This window comes from Mercurialis annua, linkage group LG4 (genome assembly GCF_937616625.2).
Source record: "Mercurialis annua linkage group LG4, ddMerAnnu1.2, whole genome shotgun sequence".
NCBI classification, from domain to species: Eukaryota; Viridiplantae; Streptophyta; class Magnoliopsida; order Malpighiales; family Euphorbiaceae; genus Mercurialis; species Mercurialis annua.
Window position 1 is genome coordinate 23,684,595 of NC_065573.1, and position 21,485 is coordinate 23,706,079.

General features: G+C 31.6%; 1 protein-coding gene across 3 annotated transcripts; it reads left to right on the plus strand.

The window, feature by feature from the left end:
* The first annotated feature begins 7,102 nt into the window (after positions 1-7,102).
* Positions 7,103-20,266, plus strand: LOC126676914 (kinesin-like protein KIN-7K, chloroplastic). Of its 3 annotated transcripts, none has more exons than XM_050371248.1 (24): positions 7,103-7,305; positions 7,398-7,680; positions 7,750-7,847; positions 8,148-8,237; positions 8,330-8,382; positions 9,322-9,387; positions 9,482-9,535; positions 9,676-9,735; positions 11,699-11,777; positions 12,422-12,489; positions 12,649-12,711; positions 12,909-13,013; positions 13,781-13,885; positions 14,057-14,164; positions 14,242-14,388; positions 14,804-14,986; positions 15,199-15,357; positions 16,831-17,058; positions 17,156-17,296; positions 17,375-17,500; positions 17,587-17,637; positions 17,808-17,855; positions 17,935-18,138; positions 19,291-20,266. In XM_050371248.1, the coding sequence occupies exons 2-24, from the start codon at positions 7,409-7,411 to the stop codon at positions 19,846-19,848; spliced, it is 3,066 nt and encodes a 1,021-aa protein (XP_050227205.1). In that variant the 5' UTR covers positions 7,103-7,305; positions 7,398-7,408; the 3' UTR covers positions 19,849-20,266. The 3 variants fall into 3 exon arrangements, with proteins under 3 accessions (XP_050227205.1, XP_050227206.1, XP_050227207.1); XM_050371249.1 differs by having other exon boundaries at positions 7,103-7,247; XM_050371250.2 differs by having other exon boundaries at positions 7,104-7,305; positions 16,834-17,058.
* Positions 20,267-21,485: the final 1,219 nt, after the last annotated feature.

Genomic DNA, 21,485 nt, shown 5'->3' on the forward strand with positions numbered 1-21,485 from the left:
TGTACTTTTTATTCCGTGATTGATGACTAAATATTTTAAAAATTAAAATTATAAAGGCTTAATATTGGCAAATAAAAGTGAAGGATTCAATTCAAAAGATGCATAAATGTTGGGACCTAAATGTATATTTTGCCATAAAAATGATAAATCCTATCTATTTTTCCCCATACCCAACAATGCCAATCATTTGATATTACATCATTCTATATGTTACCAAACTTTTTTATATGAAAATTAAATACTCCATATATATGCCTTGATCAAACTTGATAATGCAATAAAAACATATTTGGGGAAAAACAAAATTCCTTTTGTAGCATTCGAGTATGCTCCAAATCCATTGCACTAAAAACAAAATTTAGTGACCACTAAATTCCATTTTCCAATCAATCAAGCAAATATATTGGCCATCGTTTGCATGGAATGGTCTTTTTCCATTAAATAAAAGCCCTTGAAGTTGTCACATGAAGAAGAAATCATCACGTTCAACGGCTAGGATGTGTTTATTTTATTAGTTAAATATTTATTCTTGTTTTATACAATAGTAAAAAGTAACATAAAATATATAAACATATTTAATAAAAATATTTTTCTCCCATGAAATACGGGTTCTATATTTGGGGCATTTAAATGTAACAATAGGAAGTTTCCATACTTATATGTATTACATGTATGATAAAAAAAGAGAATGTATTTTTGATATTATAGACTATAGAGGGATGATGGACATTCTATTAAGGGAAAAATTTATTTCAAATATTGTTTGGGTTTCACAATTATATACTAATAAAAAAAATACATGTAAGTATACGATAAAATTAGTTCTCAAAAATTTTATCATATCGATGATTACAAGTATTTGATTTACAATCGGGATATAGTTTTTGTTAACAGTATATGCTCAGGATCAGTGCTAAAGTCAGACTACAATTTCAAGTAAGACATAATTTAGTTAAAAAAATAAAAATAAAAATAATATCACAAAAAATATACACTAAAGAACTTGAGATAGAGCATTTTTATATAATTTATTTATTAATTCTTTTAAAAGTAATTTTAATTTTTTTTTTGAGGTAGTGCTCAGTCACTGCCTGTCCCTACCTTGTCTCCGTCACTGCCTAAGGCCATTTGATCTCTTGTATATTTGTAGAACTAAATTCATTATTAGAGACATATTATGTTTTATTTGAATTAAATATTTCATAAGCTAAGTGTCCATTTGGACATGTTGTCCTTATCACATTGCGAAATAATTCTATTTTTAAGTGTTAAGGATATGATTAACAAATTCTTTTTTACAAGTGATATAACTAACTGTTTGCGATCAATGGAATCTTATGAAAACGACATCGCAGTATTCCGATAAAATTGTCACCTCTGTTTATTCTTCCATTTATAAAGAGTTACTAATTAATGAGTGGAGGTTTTTTTTTCTTATCTATGTTGACAACATTCCTGCATAAAATAGTCCAGTTCACATTTTGTCAATTATTTTCACTACTCCCTCAAATCCAAACAAGAGTTATCTCTCAACTATGAGAAACCAATCTCGGATCCCCACATTGTTTTAAAGCACTATAGGTGGCCTGCATTATCTATCAGTTAATTGCCAGCCCTGATGTTAATATATTGTGTCAATAGAATACACTCTTTCTCTCTCTAAAAAAATTGCCCTCCCTTCTCTCTAAAAACTTCTTCTCCATTTTCATATTTTGAAGGGTGGGAGATTAATCGGAAACCACCTCCTCTCCGCCCATGAATAATATATATTATATAGTTTACTTTTGTTTTCAATAAGACCTCTTCGATTTGAAGGCTATCGCTCCGGTAAGGATCTTATCTTTTTTTGTAAGAATTTCTTTGTATTTTGTAGGATTTTGTGGCTTGATTTCTTAGATCGTTCAAGAATGTTTAGCGATTGTTCGGGCTTTCGAAGTAATCTCTTGTAGATCTACGATTTGAAAAGTTATTGATCTATCTTCTTAGAATTTCATTGACAAGATGATCGGAAATACAAACTTTCAAAGGAACAAGCGGGTCGTGTATGGCCGGTCTATCGGAGTAAAGGGCATATCCAAGTCCCGCTCCAACGGAACTCTTGCTTCTCGTTGCGTCAAAAATTTATGCGGAATCTATGGCTAGATTTGCCGCTCCTTCGATTTACTTAACTTGTATGATAGTTTTGTTAGTTTTCTAAATCTACAAATTGAAAGATCATATTTTAATTTTGTGATATGACTTTCTTTATGTAATTTAATCTTGATTAATGAATTCTAACTATGGGCCTAAAAACCCTTTGGTAAAAAAAAAAAAATAGAATTTCTGAATCTATGCACAATCCTCTTGATGAGCATAGTTTGACACAAAACGCATAGTGTTATTGGTACACACTTGATGATGGATGCTACTTCATACAGAAAATTTTACTACTATTTCTGCACATTCAGACAATAATTGAGCAAGCTTAATGGATACGTCACTATTATAAAAAGAATATTAAAATTCAAATCGTTATAAAACGGTCACTAACTTATCAAATTATTTTTCAGAAAGTTCACCGTTTTAATAAAATATCATAAAGTTTATCGCAAATTACAAAAAGGTATTAAACTCATAAGATACTCAAGTATCAAACCTCAAAATACTCTCAAAATACTACACGATACGGAATAAATTAGAAACACAACGAAAACATGCCAAAAATGTACGGGATATTACAATCTAGCGTCACATGTTCAACCTACTCAACCATTGAGTGTCCACGTGTTTATTACGATCTCCATTAATTATCATAAAACTCACTACCTTTTGAATCTATTTTATAATAAAAATACAACAATTGACAGTTTTTAAAACAAGAATCCCGAGTTGTAGCAAGGGCGAGGACAAACACTTGTATCATTGATGTGAAGCTTGCTGTAGTTTGTATAATACCATTAAAAAAATTAAAAAATATAATTAAAAATAACATTTCTTATAGATGATGTATTGTTATGTTATTTAAAAATTATATTTTAAAAGTTCATTTATATTCATTTAAACAATAAAAATCTTAAACTTTTATATTTAAACAATCAAAAAACATCAATCGTTAGTAAATGAATCATATTATGATATAAAAAAAAAAAAACAAACCATATTGTTATAGGATGATATAATTCAAGTTTACTTTTATTATTATTTTTAAATCGCTCCAAAGACCTAATCCATTTTTTTATATAATTTTTAATTAATTTACTTATTTGTTGTTCTATTTATAGCCAATCCAATTAATATATAATATAAATAATGTAAAGTTTGAAGGGGTTAGTAAGAATTTTGACAAAGTTGAGGGCCTTGCTTGGCTTGCCCCTGTTCGTGATAATGAAATTAAAGAAGTGAAATGAAAGTATGACATATTCATACACACTTTAAGAAATTTCGTGATAAATGTATTTATGCATTTCTTTTTCTTCATATAACTGTATTCGTGTTTCTTGTTTCTTTATACATTTGATGCATTTTGAATCTTGTAAACTACGTAACAATACAAAGTTTATAATTTTATATACTATAAACATAAAAAAATATGATCTCAGAACCTATATATTTTTCTAAAAAAAGTATAATAAAAAACATTAAAATTGTAATAGTTTTTATCTCGTATACCTCTAAAAAGGGTTAATTGCAAATCAATAAACGAACTTGTAGTTACAACATAAATTTTAAAATTTAGTAACTAACACACCAACTTTCATTTTTTTTTAAATCGGTACACCGACTAATCATACAACAACACGCAGCTTTATATTATAATATCCACGTTAGTGTTTTTCTAGTTTGGTATACCAATTTGCTAAAAATAAAAATTGATGTGGTAGTTGTCAAGTTTTAACGTTTGTGTTATGATTACAAATCTTGGTAAAGTTTGTGCATTACTTTATAATATAACCCTCTAAAAAAACATATTTTAGTATATGAAACAAATTATCTCTAAAATTCAAATATAAAATTTAGTTACAGTACAATTTAATTATTTTTATTATTCTTTTAAAAAATAGTTTTTATATAGTTTTGATTTAATTTTAAAATAATCTATAATTTAGATTAGGTTTAATAAAATTTGATTTTTCTCATTTAGATTAATTCAATTGGATTCAATTTGAACTTATTCTTCTAAATCCTCACTCCTAATTATAATTTTTTTTTTATTAATTAGTGTTTTCATTGAGAAAAATGGTTTAGAATTATTAAATTATTTTATGATGCTATAATATTTCATTTTTAATATATTATCAATTTATTTGGTGTCTTTTAGTAGATTTTTAAATTACTTAAAATAAAAAATAAATATTATTTATTGTTTTTCAATTAAATTTATGGACCAACTTATAAGCTAATTTTAGCAATTAACTCCTAATGATAGAGTTGATTAACATAGGCATAAAAAGCTATCTCTTGTTTGGTTTAATAATATTCTTAAATTTATCTTATATTATATTTGGTATAAATATAAGTATAAAATTTTAAATAAAGTTTATAAAATCTATTTGAACTAAATATAACATTAAAAAAAGTTAAATACAACAGAAAAATTAAATATTCCTTGTATTTAGTACAATAGAAAAATTAACTAGTATTATAAATTAAACTTTCTAAGGAATTATAGTAATTAATTTATTATCATTAACAATTAAGTTTATTTGTTTTAAAAAATTAATTATTAATAATCTGTATTATAAAGTTACTTAATGTCTAACACATCGAGAGGTAGCTAATAGATTTTAGCTTGAAGAGGTGACAAATAAGCAAGTATGGTATGGCCAACAAATACATTTTCTGTATTATCCCACACACTTACACGCGACTCCTGTGATCCGCTGCCACTCCTTACGCTCTCCTCCTAGTAATAATAAGGGTTAATTATATATAAAATCACCACCTTTACACGAAATTGCAAAAATAACACAATCTTTAAAACGTGGCAATTTAGGGCACCACCTTTCATTTTTTTCAAAAACAACATAGGCACATTTTTAATGGCGTTTTTGCTGACGTGGCATGACACATGGCACTCCCATTGGATGTCCAAATCAGCAAAATTTTATCTAAAAACATGCCCATGTTGTTTTTGCAAAAAAAATGAAAGGTGATGCCCTGAATTGACACGTTTTAAAGGTCGTGTTATTTTTAAAAATTCGTGTAAAGGTGGTGATTTTATATGTAATTAACCCTAATAATAATAATAATAATACATTTTAATCTCATTTTAAAATAATTTTTCAGATATTTAGTTATTTTGTTTTTTAACTTTTTAAAATTTGTACTTCTATAATATAACTAATGTACTATGAAATAGACTAGAAATAAAAAATATAAAAAGGCAGAAAAATACTTTTTTTTCACATCTTATCCAATAGTAAACTATGTTTTTTTTTTAAATTGAGATAATGTAATTAATTTGTAATATCTCCATTTAGATTTACTTATATATAGCTTATAATAATAAAGGTTAATATAAAAAAAATCATGAACTTTACACGTTTTCTCATTTTAATCATGTAGTTCAAATTTTTTCATTTTCATACACGATCTATCACTTTTTTCCAAATTCATACACGGTGCTGAGGTGGCACTCATTTATTGGTGAAATGACATCCACCTCAGCGAATTACACCAATTGAGCTGTGACACCTCAGCACCGTGCATGAATTTGAGAAAAAGTGGTAGTTCGTGCATGAAAATGAGAAAATTTAAACTGCGTGATTAAAATAAGAAAACGTGTAAAGTTCGTGAACTTTTATGACATTGACCCTAATAATAATAATAATAATAACATTAATAATATTTTAGCTAAATATACATATTGGACCCTCATGTGTTGGTTCGGTTTTGAACTTGAATCCTAATAGATTTTTTTAATAGAGGTAGCTTAACGTTATAATTTTTTTTTCAAATCGGATCTTCCTAACCTGAAATGCCACATGTCCGTTAGTAACTAGCCAATTTTGCACTGACGTATTAGGTTCGATGATTCACATTGGCCGTCTCTAACAGGCACATGGCATTTTAGGTTTGGAGGGTCTTATATAATTTTTTTTATAATGTTAAATACCTCTATCAAAAAAAAAAACTCATCAGGTTCAAATTCAAAACTGAACCAAACGTGAGGGTGCAACATATACATTTGGCCTATTATTTTTAAAAACCAATGAGTTATAACTCAAATGGTGTAAGCGTTACATATCAATATGTTAGGTTGTGGATTCGATTTTTCATACAAACGTTACTTCTCACCGATTATCATAAAATAATATTTTTAAAAGAATCATAACAATACTAATAGTAGTGAAAATCAGCTCACTCTTGTTGTGTTGTGCTAAAAAAGGCATGGGACCTGGTTCACTCCGGTCCGGTTTAGATTGAAAAATGCAGTTAACCTTTGATTAAGGGCATCCCTTCCAAGGCAAGAAAATAATAGAATCTATCAAAGGTAAGTCTAATTTATTAATCACCTTTCTAAAAGGGAAAAATATAATTTTAAATTGAATCCACATGAGCAAAGAAAAAGTTTTTACTTCTATTTTTTTATTTGATATATCACAAACAATTAAAAAGAATTCTTTACACACTCTAGTCTATTGTATGTAAATTTAAAAATACTATAGATGTATTTTTTCTAAAAAGTTAAAAACTAAACATTAAAAATACCGTTCTTGATAAATAAAAATAAAAAAACATGTATGACTTAAGTCACCTAACCATGTTCAGAAAATATGTGATTGGAATGAAAAAAATAGTCAAAAATAGAAAATATGTGATTGGAATGAAAAAAAAATAGGCAAAAACTGAAAAAAAATCATAATTCAGGCTAACTAATTTTAATCCATTTGAAACAAAAAATCATATGAATCAATAAATAATTAATAGATTAAACCTAAAAATCAATTAGTTTTTATAAATCAAATTAAATTCAATTATAATTTGTTCTACTCTATAAAAATTACTAATATATAAGGCCTAGTTATATCCTTGATTATTTTAATAGAAACTGGTGATTCACCAGTTAGTCCACTGGTTGTGTTTTAAAAACACTTAACCAGCTGTAAAATTCCCCTAACTACTAAGTAAATTTATAAAATAATAAAACACACATATACATCTCTCTCTCACCAGAGAAAAAACTGATGATTATGTTTTTTTTTTCTTCTTCTTCTTCAACTTCTTCTACACTCTGTAGTTAGCTAGATCTAATAAACACACACTCAGTACTACTTCTTCTTCCTCACCTACCTCTTTTTTTCTTTACTCCACAACAATATTAAGGTCACTCGATTTTTTTTTCATGTTGAACGCTTGTATTTTTCAATTTCGTGTTCTGCATTTTCTCTGATTTTTGAGCTAATTTGATTTTGCAGTTATTTCAATAATGGCGACTCGACAAGCAACAAAATCGAAGAGAATCAGCAGTAAAAACAGTACTAATTCAAAGGCTGTAACAGTAAATTCACCGTCGTCTTCAACGACATCATCATCTAAACAATTTGTGGAAACATCTATAGACTGCGGTCAAAGCTCGCCTGCGTCGTCCTCTGCTCGGAGCAAACCGCCGCAGTATTTTTACTCGGAGAATGTTGCTGCTTCTGATGTTGAAAGATCCAAAGAGAACGTTACTGTTACTGTTCGGTTTCGGCCGTTAAGGTCTGCATTTTTTTTTTGTTTACTTAAGTTTGTTAAGTAATTAATTAATTTTTAATAATTTTGTTGTAGTCCAAGGGAAATTCGACAAGGCGAAGAGATTGCTTGGTATGCTGATGGAGAAACTATTGTTAGAAATGAACATAATCCTTCTATTGCTTATGCTTATGGTAAATTTTAAATTATGTTCATGAATTTTTTAATGTCTATGTTTTTTTTTTTTTTTCTGAATTACCTTTTATTAATCCTTAAGCAATCACTTAAAAGTTAAAATTATTGTCTTTTATATATAGGATAGCAACTGTTATTCTTATCACCCAACAAAAATCTACAAAATATTAGTTGCCTAATATTATTTTTGTTTGGTAATACACAAGTGATGCTTTGATCTCAACTCTTAAGTATAAGCATAATTGATTTTAAAAAAATCAATGCTAGTTGTTTCATTAATTTTCTTGAATTCATACTAGATCGGGTGTTCGGCCCTACTACTACAACTCGCCATGTTTATGATGTTGCTTCGCAGCATGTTGTTAGTGGTGCTATGGAAGGCATCAATGGTAAGTATCGTCTTGCATGACTCTTTGCTTAGTATGCCTTTTTTCCCCTTATTTGCAGGTATTTTACTTTTTGCATTTACATGTGCTTTCAGGAACCATTTTTGCATATGGTGTAACAAGCAGTGGGAAGACTCATACAATGCATGTGAGATTAAGCAACACTATACTAAATTACTTGAAACCTCCGTTCTTATGTACTTTATAATACATAGATAATGCAAACAAAATTCAGTAACACAAGGCAAAAGGGCTCAAAAACTACCGAGCTTTCAATTTTTTTTCAATAACACCCTCACCTTGTAATTTTGTCAATAGCACCCTATTTCGTATTTTTCAATTTCAATAGCACCCTAATTGAGAAAATTAGATGATTTGATTACTATAAGGATGAAAATTTTCAAAAGAACTAAATTTAAAGGTGAAATTATACTTTTTTCTACTTGAACACATTTAAACAAGTCCTTTTAACTTAAAAAAAATTCAAATAAGTCCTCGATAAATGAGTTTAATTTGATGATTTAGGGTGCTATTGAAATCGAAAAATACGAAATAGGGTGCTATTGACAAAATTACAAGGTCGGGGTGCTATTGAAATCCAAAAATACGAAATAGGGTGCTATTGAAAAAATTACAAGGTCAGGGTGCTATTGAAAAAAAAATGAAAGGTGGGTAGTTTTTGAGCCCTTTTGCCCGTAACACAATAACCATGCATTTCTGTAATCTGTGCTTTTTTGTTCTTTTTTATAGATTCCTTGTCTGAAAACTTTCTGATGTCAGTGAAAGAAAGTACAAAATAATTTGTCCTTACCCTGCTTAGTCTAGGCTAATGTGCGTCTAATTTGTTGTTCCACCACATGGCATGTATATTTTTTTCTAATATGATTTCATGTGTAAGGCTAATCCATCAACTGAATTCATATGTCTGCATCCTTCACGAAACCTGGTCCATTTATGATAAGTTAAGCTATGTTGTATTGTGCATAAGTATGATAGAAAATGAAACAGTTGATTTACTTATAGTAGAATAGATTTCTAACTCTGGTTCCGTTCCAAAAAAGACTTACTTTGATAATAAAAATGGCAGGGTGATCAAAGGTCCCCCGGAATTATACCATTGGCAGTTAAGGATGCGTTTAGTATTATTCAAGAGGTACTTCATATGAAATATGATTTGAGTTGACGTGATTATTTAAGAAAACCTTTTTCCAAAACTGTTATCTTGACATTTTCTCTTAATGCCTTAGACACCAAACCGCGAGTTTCTCCTTCGCGTTTCATACCTAGAGATTTACAATGAGGTTAGCTTCTTCTATTTTCTCTAGCATCTTGCCTAGTCTACATTTTTTGTCATTTTCCCCTCTTACCTTGTAGTTCTGATGTAAGTACTTCTTTCGTTTGTTTTAAAACTTCAACATCAATAGGGATTTATTTATTTCAGGTTGTCAATGACTTGCTAAATCCAGCAGGACAGAATTTAAGAATTAGAGAAGATGCTCAGGTATTTGTTTAACTATTTGTGCATTTGTATCCCTATGCTACAGTCTATGCCCCTATACAGCTTTCGATGATGTTTACTGCATTACTTTTTAAATTTTATTTTTCATTAAGCTATAAGCTTCACGTGGTGGCCTACAAGCATGGATATCGGTTACTAGAACTATGGTATATATAGTAGTCCATCCACACAGTGAACGTTCACCAGCAACCCCGACAAGCATAAATCTCTCTTGCGATGGATCCTGATGTCATATTAACGAATAATTCACCATGCTTCTTCCTGAACATGCAGTAGATGCTGCATTGAAGACTTTATTGATTGCAGACTAATAATATGGTCTTACGATGTAGACTGGAGGTAGTTCAATGAAGTGGCCTTAAGTTGGTTGAGGTGTTTGACACAGATTGTTGGCTTCCATAACACATTATTTTCCAGTCTCAAATGACACAATTGGCACTTGTTGGAGTCTTGAAGGAAATAGCTAATGGTTAGTGCCTTTCTTCTTCGCGAAAGGTTTAAATAGTAATCCCATGCTCTCTGAGTTGCTTCTCTGTTACTTGCTGGTGCATGTTCATGGGAGAATATCAGCACAAAGTTGGACATGCAATTGCAAATATTTTCTGTATCATTCATCGGATACATGAGCCAAGGCACAGCTTTTGACAAAGATGGTCTGTGTCTCTTGTGAACTCTCTGTTTAGCTTGTGATCTCTTCTGTATTTGCCAGATTTGTTACATTTAAATTATTCAGAAGGATACCATAAGTTACACCCCAGTTCTTTCATTGAGCTTACAACCTGCTGAAGCTGTCTTCTCAATTTTGTTAGAATGAGATTAATTAATAAAGAAACGAGGCTATCATCTATAAATTGAGATGTGCCGATTGCAAATAATTGTGAGGAGGTGTGGATACATTTTACCTTGCAGATTAGCGCTTCAAGTAGTCAATTTTGTCCTAACTTAGTTTGACCAAAATGGTTCCAAGTCTAAGATGTAAAAAAGTTGAACAGCATAAGCTTTCTTGGTGACAAATCATTTAATAAGCAGAGGTGATGGTCATTTGCTGAAGAAGTTGAGAAGTTTGAGATGTAAAAAGGTGCTTAAGAGACGCTGTTAGTAAATTCCTTTGGTATGAAGGGCTGCACTAACCAAGCTTACTAGTGACCGCAAGGTCTTCATTATGTAATAAAGATTATGGCATGGCAACTTTGTTTCTGTGCTGCAAGTGCAACTTTGATTATTCTTTCATCAGATTGGTTACTGGATGTCTTTAGCATAATTAATGCTTGAATGATTTAGTTTCAGCTTGTTCGCATTGTTGATTGTTGGTTTAAGATCGCAAATTAAAATTCAGGTCAGCTTCTGATTTTAGGACCATGCTGCTTGTAATGGTGGGGCTCAAAGTGTCTGCGACTAACTTGGAGATCTTCATCTGTTCAAGGGCTGGGGGATGTCTTCATCGTGGTCGGACTTCTCATCACAATGAGTCATGTTTGTTGAGCATTCTCTGCATCTTTAGGAGCTAACCATCTATTAATAGATTGACTTCAGTAGGGATTAAGAAAATATCATGTGTGATGCTGATATGTGGGAGCTGGTATGGGATTCAATCAGATGTTTCTTAATCTTTTTTTTGACGGTGATATGTTTAACTGCTTGTCTGTGGAATTACAAATGCTGTATGTGCACGGTCATATGCTGCCTAGTCTCCTAAGCTGACAATTTAGACATTGCTGCAATATATTTAACATTTGGAGCACTTGAGAACCTTACTTCAAACTTCAACTCACCTTGGTATAGTTTAAAATAATAATAATAAAAGAAAACTCTCCATAGTAGGACCCCAACTTTTTTTTTTGTTTTCTGTATTCTTTTTAGTGATATGGCCTGTTGATTTCTGTAACTAGCATCTCTCTGATTTTGTAAAGATCCTTTATTTATCACTCTCAGCTAATGTCTGTAGGGAACATTTGTCGAAGGAATAAAGGAAGAAGTGGTATTATCCCCTGCTCACGCCCTTTCCCTTATAGCTGCTGGAGAAGGTACTTTCATGTCATGTCAGTATGCTGTAAACAAATGCAAGTCATGCTATGCATGGAGGTTTTTGCTCTCATTTGTGTGAAAACAATAATCATTAGGTAGAGTACTATGTATGGTGCAGCACGTGTCCATTTTCAAATTAAAATTCCTTCCTAAGAGAATATGATAAAAAAAACCCTTGAATAGAAAATGCAAAAAAAGCATGGAGCTACCATTCTCACTTTAATCTGAAGTCTGAAGGGGTTTCCTCACTCTCAAAGGCTTCCTATTTGTTCCATAGAAAATACCCTCTCATATATACTTGTGTTTTGCCTTAAATCGGACCCTCTTCAAACACTATTCTCTGTTTCCAGTTTTTTGCTTAAAGCCAATTATTTCGTAGAATTTTATTAACCAAACAATGCATGGATCTCACCTACTCAAAATAAAGGAGCTCATTATTTTCCATTTTCCTTGGGGGTGACTAGTTAGTTAATCATTAACCAAACAACAAATTCTCTTTTTCATTAATTTTTTTTTTTTCAATTCTCTGTTAAGTGGTTTTTCCAGAAAGGCGGACTGAAGCATCATGGAAAGATTACTTCTATTATGTGTAAATTTATATCATAGATCCATTAGTATGCTTATTGAGAATATCTGTTGGCAGAGCATAGACATGTTGGGTCCACAAACTTTAATTTACTCAGCAGCCGGAGCCATACGATATTTACTCTGGTAATCTTACACTATCTTCATATAAGCAGAATAAAACGTAATTTTTTCACATTTTAGTTATTTTGGATGTATTTTTATTTATCTGTACATAATTTTACAATCATTTCTTTGATTTTCTATCTACTTTATATTAACAATTTCAAATTACTTTTGGTACAGACAATAGAGAGTAGTCCATATGGTGAAAACTGCGAAGGAGAAGCTGTAAATTTGTCTCAATTGGTAATTTTTAAGACTTGTATTCAGATACCAATGGCGGCCATATTTGCTGCTTACCTGTTTACACATCCAATTTGCACTTTTGCTGTAGTTTGATTTACAGTTAGTTGTCTGTGCAGTTAAACACCAGTCTTTTATTTGTACTTGTATACTCCAATGTTAATGATATCCTTTTAACATGCACTTACTTATACGTGCAGAACCTCATTGACCTGGCAGGTTCTGAAAGTTCGAAAGCTGAGACTACTGGCGTGAGACGAAAAGAAGGATCCTACATTAATAAGAGCTTGCTAACACTTGGAACTGTAAGGCATCATATACCATATCTGTTCATGAATGCATTTCTTGTTGATCATCTTTCATGTGATTGACCTTGTATGACATGCCCATTTACAATGGTCGAGTTACCTGTCTTGTCTCTAGTCTTCCTTCTTGTTTAGTGATATCTATTCCTTATTGTAATCTTGTTCTCATACATGAATTTGAATGAAGCCCGAAACATACATGAGGTAAAAATCCTATTCAGTCCATTGCTATAAAAAGCCTATTCAGTCCAGTGCTCATTCATTATTTGTTTAGTTATTTTTATTTGTCTATATTTCACATTCTTCATTTATGTAGTTATTTTGATTTGTCTTTATTTTTCATGGCCTGTATCTATCTGGATTGAGATTAGGCCTAGCTCAGTTGAGTATTTTTCACAACTGAGGTATTTCAATTTATTTCTAATCTTCATGGGTTTGTGTATGGTGTTCTGATATTTATTGCCCTATGGACTAATTTGTAAAGAAAAGATTTATATATGTATCCTTTATGCCATGTCATTCATTTGTGTAAAATTGTACTTAATATTTGTCCTACATTCATCCTCCAAAATATAGAGAAGTCTGTTAATTTCCCTTTTTCTCCTAGTGATGTTAACATAAAATGATGAGCTGACTATCAACCACCATTATGTTGTGCAAAAAGTACCATGTTGCATCTGATGATCCTAAGTTAATGTTTACTGGAAATCAATGTTTACTTATTATGTATAAACTTATCTTGAATTTTCTATTTATGACCTCTGTAGGTCATATCAAAGTTGACAGATGCGAGGGCCTCTCATGTTCCATACAGGGACTCCAAACTGACCAGGCTTCTTCAGTCTTCATTAAGTGGTCACGGGCGTGTATCAGTAAGTACCAAAGTTTTTTTTATTGTTGTATTTTATGGGTAAACACATTGCATATTAGCGGTATGAGGTGTACTATAGTTTGCCCAAGTGTACTTGCAATCTTGTATCATTAGACTTGCAAAATCTATTCATACTTATAGTCCCCGGTCTATTTATTTGTTTAACTTCCAGCTTATCTGTACCGTTACACCTTCATCAAGCAATTCTGAAGAGACACATAATACATTGAAATTTGCTCATCGTGCCAAACACATTGAAATTCAAACATCTCAAAATAAGGTACTTTTTCCCTGTAGATTGTATCCTTTGTACAACAGAAGTGCTTGGCAAGATTTGAACTAATAATGTGTATGCAGATCATTGATGAGAAATCACTTATCAAAAAGTATCAAAATGAGATCCGTTGTTTGAGGGAAGAATTAGAACAATTGAAGAGGGGTATTGTGACAGTTCCTCAACTGAAAGATATGGGGGAAGACGATTTCGTCCTCCTAAAACAGAAGGTAGACTTCTGGAGCTTTTTTCTGCGGTTAAAACATGTTTTTTAAAATTGTGTTTATTCTGACTGGCAGTATTATTTGAGAACTCTCATCTCTTAACATTTGTAGCCGAGTTATCTTTTCATCTATAACTTGAGCATCACTGAAAAAAAAAACATGAAAGTTAAAGAGGCAAACAAAAAACAGAAAATGATTTTGTTATGCCGAGATACATTCTTAACTTTCACATATGCGTCTTCAATGGATTGTGTTTGTCTGCATATGAAATAAGGTTGTGCATATATACTATGTTCGTTATATCTTTCAGCTGACAGCATTTGATGATACATGGTAAATTGTTTTGTGATTTGTGACACCTTGGTTTCTTCTGTATTTTCGAATTGATGCAAAATGATCTGATTCGTTGATATGTTTAAAGTTAGAAGATGGTCAAGTCAAGCTGCAATCTAGACTGGAACAAGAAGAAGAAGCCAAGGCTGCTCTATTGAGCAGAATACAGCGCTTAACAAAGTTAATTTTGGTCTCCACTAAAGCTTCACAACCATCAAGGTTTCCTCACCGGCCCGGTCCAAGGAGGAGACATTCTTTTGGAGAAGAAGAGGTACTAAAAATAATTTGATCAATTTGTTTATATATGTATATATGCACACAAATTTCTCTCTTTTGGACCATGATTATGTTTTACTTGTTACACGTTTCTAATCTGACATCGACTGGCTATGAGATTGGTCATGGTGTCAACGAATGAGGGTTCCGCACCTTCTTTCTGTATTTTATTTGATCTGACTATAGTTGCTTATGCATGATGTGCAGCTTGCATACCTACCATTCAAAAGGCGGGACTTGTTGGATGATGAAAATGTTGACATGTATGTTTCTCTTGAAGGAAATAGTATTGAAAATACAGATTATACACTTAAGGAGGATAAGAAATCCCGGAAGCATGGTTTGCTAAACTGGCTAAAGCTACGGGTATTTTCTTTTTCTTTTTCTTTTGTGGATTTGGTTATCAATGTTAACCAGGAATTTGTGAATTTGGATTAGCAATGTTTTTCCGGGGATGTTGCAATTCAAATGGCAACTTTTGAGTTTGATTGTAGTAATGTTTGAACAGGCGACTGGCTGATTTGGCATCCTTTAACTTCTGTAATTCATTTTTGCTATTTCACATCTTAGATATTTTTGTTGTGCATGCATCCACACACATATTTTATCAATTTTTCAATTGTCTGTGTTAATGGAGTTACGGTCTGTAAAAAGGGCATGGAATTGACGGGTGCATGCTGATTTAGGATCAGAAATACCAAAACAAACGATAATGGTCTCTTTGTTGACATGATCAGTTCCATGAAATTTTCTCTATGAGATTTGAGTCGCTGTAATGGCGTTAATTAGTATCTTGCTTTTTGTGGCATTCATTCTAGGAATTTTGATAGAAATGATCTTTTTTTTAGTACTTTAGTGTGACTGTCTTGTAAATAAATCAGACTCTTAATCATGTGAAACACGGTGAAGTACCTGAAATTCTGAATGCAAACTTAATTTGTAATTATGCTTAGGTACATATTTAGGATAAAAGATTTGTGAAATGAAAACTACACTTGTTTGTAAAAGGGAACACTATTGTTACTACTTAGGTTTTGAATTTGAGGAAGGGGTTATCACGTTTGTTTTTATATATCGCGATAAGAACTTAAACTGTTGTAAATCAGAAGTTTTTTCATATGCAGATGAATTATAAATTTCTTTTTGGGGCAGTATTTTGGATGCTCTACATTCTTGAATTGTCTTTCAATGGCATTTTGTTGGTTTACATTCTCCCATTGAAGACAATAAAAAGACCACACATTTTTAAAATTTTAATGAACTTGTCCGCATTACTTATACCACACTTCATTTCTGCCCAAGAGAAGTGCAACTTTACTCTTAGTGATTGAGCCTTACTTTGATCTTCATTTACTTGTAGTATTCTCATTGAAACCAAGTTTTCTTATCATCAGAAAACTGTTTAATGGCTGTAACATATGCAAAACTGGTCCATGTGAAATTTATATTTTCACTTGGAAAAGTACGTGCATTAATTGCCAGATGCATTATATGCTGTTAAAACATGGAATAATTCATTTTTTATCATTCTTGTTCACAAGTTGACCTTCATTTTTTTCCTAGTTGTTACTGAGTGAGGGGGCATTTCAATCCTTTCTGCTTTCATTAATACTTGTTCACCTGCCTTTGAGAGGGATAGAGTAAAACTTGTTTTATACTCATTATTGTAGCTTGTACAGCTTACTGAATGTCATATATAAGCAATAATCACGAAAATACTAGTAATTGTTAAATTTTATGAAAGATTATTGATCTATGTTACTGAAGTAACGATATATTAACTAAACTTTAGACATGATGTTTCTCTATTTTGATGTTAAAGTGTTTAATTTTCTTTAGCAGAAACGAGATGGTGGCACGGGGACAAGTACTAGTGATAAATCAAGTGGTGTAAAATCTAATAGTACGCCTTCAACACCTCAAGCAGAAAACAGCAATTATCATACAGAATCTAGATTTTCAAATCCATTGCTTACTGAAAGCTCTCCATCAGCTGATCTTCTATCTGATATTAGACCAGATATAGATGTTCCTGAGGACAATTTCCTTGGACAAGAAACTCCTTCAGTATGTTGATGTTCTTTTCACTTATTTGATTTACTTGTCCTTTTTTCTTTTTGTGAGGAAGCTTTGTATATGATTTCCGTGTCTAAATTTCTTTTAGACTAGCATAAAAACAAGTGATCAGATTGACCTTTTAAGGGAGCAGCAGAAAATTTTGTCTGGAGAGGTGGCATTCCATTCAAGTGTTTTGAAGAGATTGTCTGAAGAGGCTTCAAGAAACTCCCAGAATGAAAATATTCATGTATAAAATGACTTTCCCTAACATTTCCTCATTGACTGGCCTGGATAATTAATTTGATGGTCATCTTTTGTATTTTAGGTGGAGATGAAGAAGCTGAATGATGAAATCCAGGTCAAGAATGAACAAATTTCTTCACTGGAAAAGCAAATTGTTAATTCCTTCAGGGATTCTCACAACCAGATGGACAAATTAGATGCTTTACAGGTACATTTTCCTTCTCTTATCGTTACAAAAGGTTCTTGTCTATTGTTGTAAGTCTATCCTTAAGCTATTAATTGTTTATGCTGCAGACAATTGCTGAACTGACGGCACAGTTGAATGAGAAGTCATTTGAATTAGAGGTGATCTATCTTCCACACTTTGGCATGGGAATGCTTTATCATCCGAGCTTGCTTCTTGTTTTTTAGCATTTATTTGTAACTTTTTTTTCAATTATTAATCGACATATTACCTCAATTCTTCTTTTGATTTTATTTTTTTATTTAACTAGTGTTGTCCTTTTCCTCTTCAGGTTAAAGCTGCAGATAATCGGATAATTCAGGAACAATTCAACCAAAAGGTCCGAAAGGAACTTAAATCTATATGTATACCTGTGTTTTAGTTTCTATAACTGTAGCTCAACTCTTCCTTTACATCAGATATGTGAATGTGAAGCATTGCAAGAAACCATCGTCTCTTTGAGGCAGCAACTCTCGGAAGCACAAGAATCAAGAAATTCTAGTTCCCTACCCAGTTACTCACAGAGGCTTGCTGATTTGAAAAGCCTTCATTCACAAAATCAGGTGGACAAGGAAATTGCAGCAATAAAAGATAGAAATGAAGATTTGCTTCGACAAGCACAGGTTTGCTGTTAAAGCATTTGACTGGCTTCTTGTGATTTGAAATTGCATCATATCTTTTTCTCCTTTCCCCCATTTAAATAATTTTTTTTGATAAAAATAAAATAAAATTGCATAATGATGTCAAAGTGGTGATCATGTTAACAATATTATCCAATTTCGACTATTGACATAAAGCAAAGTAAGACTCATGGTCGGCTTTCCCTTGTGATACTATTCCATAAAATTAGATTATCCTTATAAGTAAACATTACATTTGAAATTACAGTATGTTACCTGGGAATCATGTTGATGTGGATATAAGATGTTGGTGTTAGAGATAATAAAATCATAGTTGGAGTCTCATCTAACAATTTGAATTTTTGAGTTGGATTAGTTATTTGACCTGGTATCATATTTTCTATTATTGAGAAGTTCAGGATTTGTTCTTTGGCTATCCTTATGTGATTAATTAAATATTTGAGAACGAGTAAGATCGGCATGTGTTTGTTCATATTTTAAGTCCAATGAGTTGTTAGATGATAAAACCATAGTTGGAGTCTCATCAAACAGTTTGACCTTTTGGATTGATTATTTAACAGTTGGCAACTGCATAAACTATATTTCATTGTGTCTTGTTGAATCAATTATGTGAAATAGGTTTATTTTGCTCAATTATGCCTGATTATGTATTTCATCTCTGGGATTACTAATTTGGAAGCAGGATATATATTGTAAGCAACTGAGTTAACATTGGTACACAACGACATTTTTTTTCATCTATCTGAAATAGAATTGGAGACTTGGCTTGCCATTTTAAAAAATACTAAATATAAAACCTATTGGTACTTTAATTTATTTTATTAATTATTTTATCCACTTCAAATCTTAATTTTGATAATGACACTTGGAAATCTGAGGTTGTTTCATATGAATAATTCAAAAGTTCAACAATTATTGGGATCCATTGCTCGATTTATTACCTCTTTCTGAGGTAAAGTTACTTCAGATTTCTAGGTGGTTATCTCTGAAATTCAGCTAATTTCTTTCTGATTGCTTACGACTCAATTTTTTTTTTTTTTTGATGATTGGGGTGCTTACGACTCAATTGGCCGGAACTTTTCATTTAAAACATAAATTGACATTTGTACTGGTTTGTTCTTTTTCATCTAACAGTCCACTAAGATCGAGGACCTGGAGCAAAAAGTCTCAGAATTAACAGAGTCAAAAGAACAGCTAGAAATTCGGAACCAAAAATTAGCAGAGGAAAGTTCGTATGCAAAAGGGTTGGCCTCAGCTGCTGCTGTGGAGCTCAAGGCATTATCAGAAGAAGTTGCCAAGCTCATGAATCAGAACGAAAGACTGTCTGCTGATTTGGCAGCAGTAAAGAACTCACCCACGCAGCGTAGAGCTAATAACACACTGCGGAATGGCCGGAGAGAGAGTCTCGTGAAACGCCAAGACCAAGTTGGGCCAACCTCAGAACTAAAAAAAGAGTTAGCCGTAAGTCGAGAAAGAGAATTTCAGTATGAGGCTGCTCTTATGGAGAGAGAACAAAGCGAAGCCGACCTTCAAAGAAAGGTCGAGGAGTCCAAGCAAAGAGAAGCCTATCTTGAAAACGAACTTGCAAACATGTGGGTTCTTGTCGCAAAGTTGAAAAAGTCTCATGGAGCTGATATTGATAGTTCGGACTTGACGAGGGAGAGTCCGAAAGTTGATGGTTTCGGACTTTGAAGTAGTCTGGAAATGATCATAATGTGCAGGTTACTTTGTTGTGCATTTCAAATAACACTTTTTTTTTCTTTGAATGAATGAGCCTATTCACTTATCCTTTTCATGTTTTTTTCCTCTTATTTTTAACCATACGAGTTTTCGATGCCGTCAATATTTGTACGAACTAATTACCCACCATTGTTTGACATGTGGGTCGCTTGTGAATTCTTGTTCAATTAGTGATTTGTATGTACAGAATTGATAATGTAAAGGATTCGAGTAGCTGATCAGAAATTTGAGGTGTGCAGAAAGCTCCTAGAAGGAGAACATCGCCGTCTTTTGCACGGTAAAGCTTGTATATGAAAGTTAAATGCTCATTTCATAAGCTTAATGGTTGTAAGAATTCTTTGGGAAAGATTGTACTAATATCTTTTAGCTCCGGATATTTGCACATTGTATGATGATTATTGATTAGTTGAGTTGGGTGATTCTGTAATGGCTGAGTATGAAAAGGGTTTTGAGAAATCTCAAAGCACACATCCAGTCTGGTATAATTTCGAGCTCAGTCCAAAGCTGCAAGCTGAGTTCCACTAAATTCAGATTACTCAATTCATAGATCGTCCTGACCTTCTTGTGTGAACTAAATTTGCCATGTAAGATTATAAACTATTCATTCATTGTATGACACGTGGTAATAATAAATGTGATTACTAATTTTTAAATACTACTTTAATTAAATAATTAATATAGTATTTAATGATTGGTTATCACATTTATTATTATCACGTGTCACACAGTGGATGGATAGTTCATAATCCTACATGGCGAACTCCGTTCACATAAATATTTATTCATCAATTAAGCCTCTAATGATAGTAGTCTGATCCAATTGATAAAAATTATAAACCTAAGGGGTAAACTGTTAAAACAAAGTTAGATAAAAGTTAATTTCTCATTGTCTAAAAGTTGAAAGGGGCAAACTGATAATTAAGTGTTGGCCTCTTTAGATAAATACCAAAAAAGATAAAATATTCTCAAAAATACTATCTTAAAGTTTGTTTAAAAAAATACAATTTGTATTTTTTTTTTTGTAAAACTGACTTTTGTTATTCTCAAAAATATTTTTTTTAATTTCAGAAATACGATTTGGTTAACCAGCTGTATACTAACAGGCTACTAACGATATACTAGAAAATAATTTATATTTTATATACACAATTCAAATTTACTTAAATAATTAACTATAAGTTTATCAGCAGTTTACTCACGGTTAACTAACGGTATTCTAAAAATAAAAATATAAAAAGGGCCAATAGACTTTTTTACACAAAAAAACTACAATTCATACCCATATATTCAAAATAAAAATTATTACACATTAACCAACGGTTAACCCAACATCTACTAACAGTGTACTAAAAACAAAGTTATTGGTGTACCATTAGTACACCATTGTTAACTATAAACTAAATAAAATTCAACAACAATTACTAACGATTTTATTAATAATATATTCAAAATAAAATTTTACAAAGTTACCCAACGGTTTATCAACGTTAACCATTGGTTATCCAATATCCAAAAACATTACAATTCTCATAAGTATTTCTTCAAACACCTAGAGTGCAGGCTGTGCAACACCAAAAAATCCAGCCACA

Coding starts and splice junctions, on each gene's coding strand:
- LOC126676914 (XM_050371248.1), top strand. CDS start 7,409: ATGGCGACTCGACAAGCAACAAAATCGAAGAGAATCAGCAGTAAAAAC. Junction 7,848..8,147: donor TTCTATTGCTTATGCTTATG/GTAAATTTTAAA, acceptor AATTCATACTAG/ATCGGGTGTTCGGCCCTACT. Junction 15,358..16,830: donor TAAACTGGCTAAAGCTACGG/GTATTTTCTTTT, acceptor AATTTTCTTTAG/CAGAAACGAGATGGTGGCAC.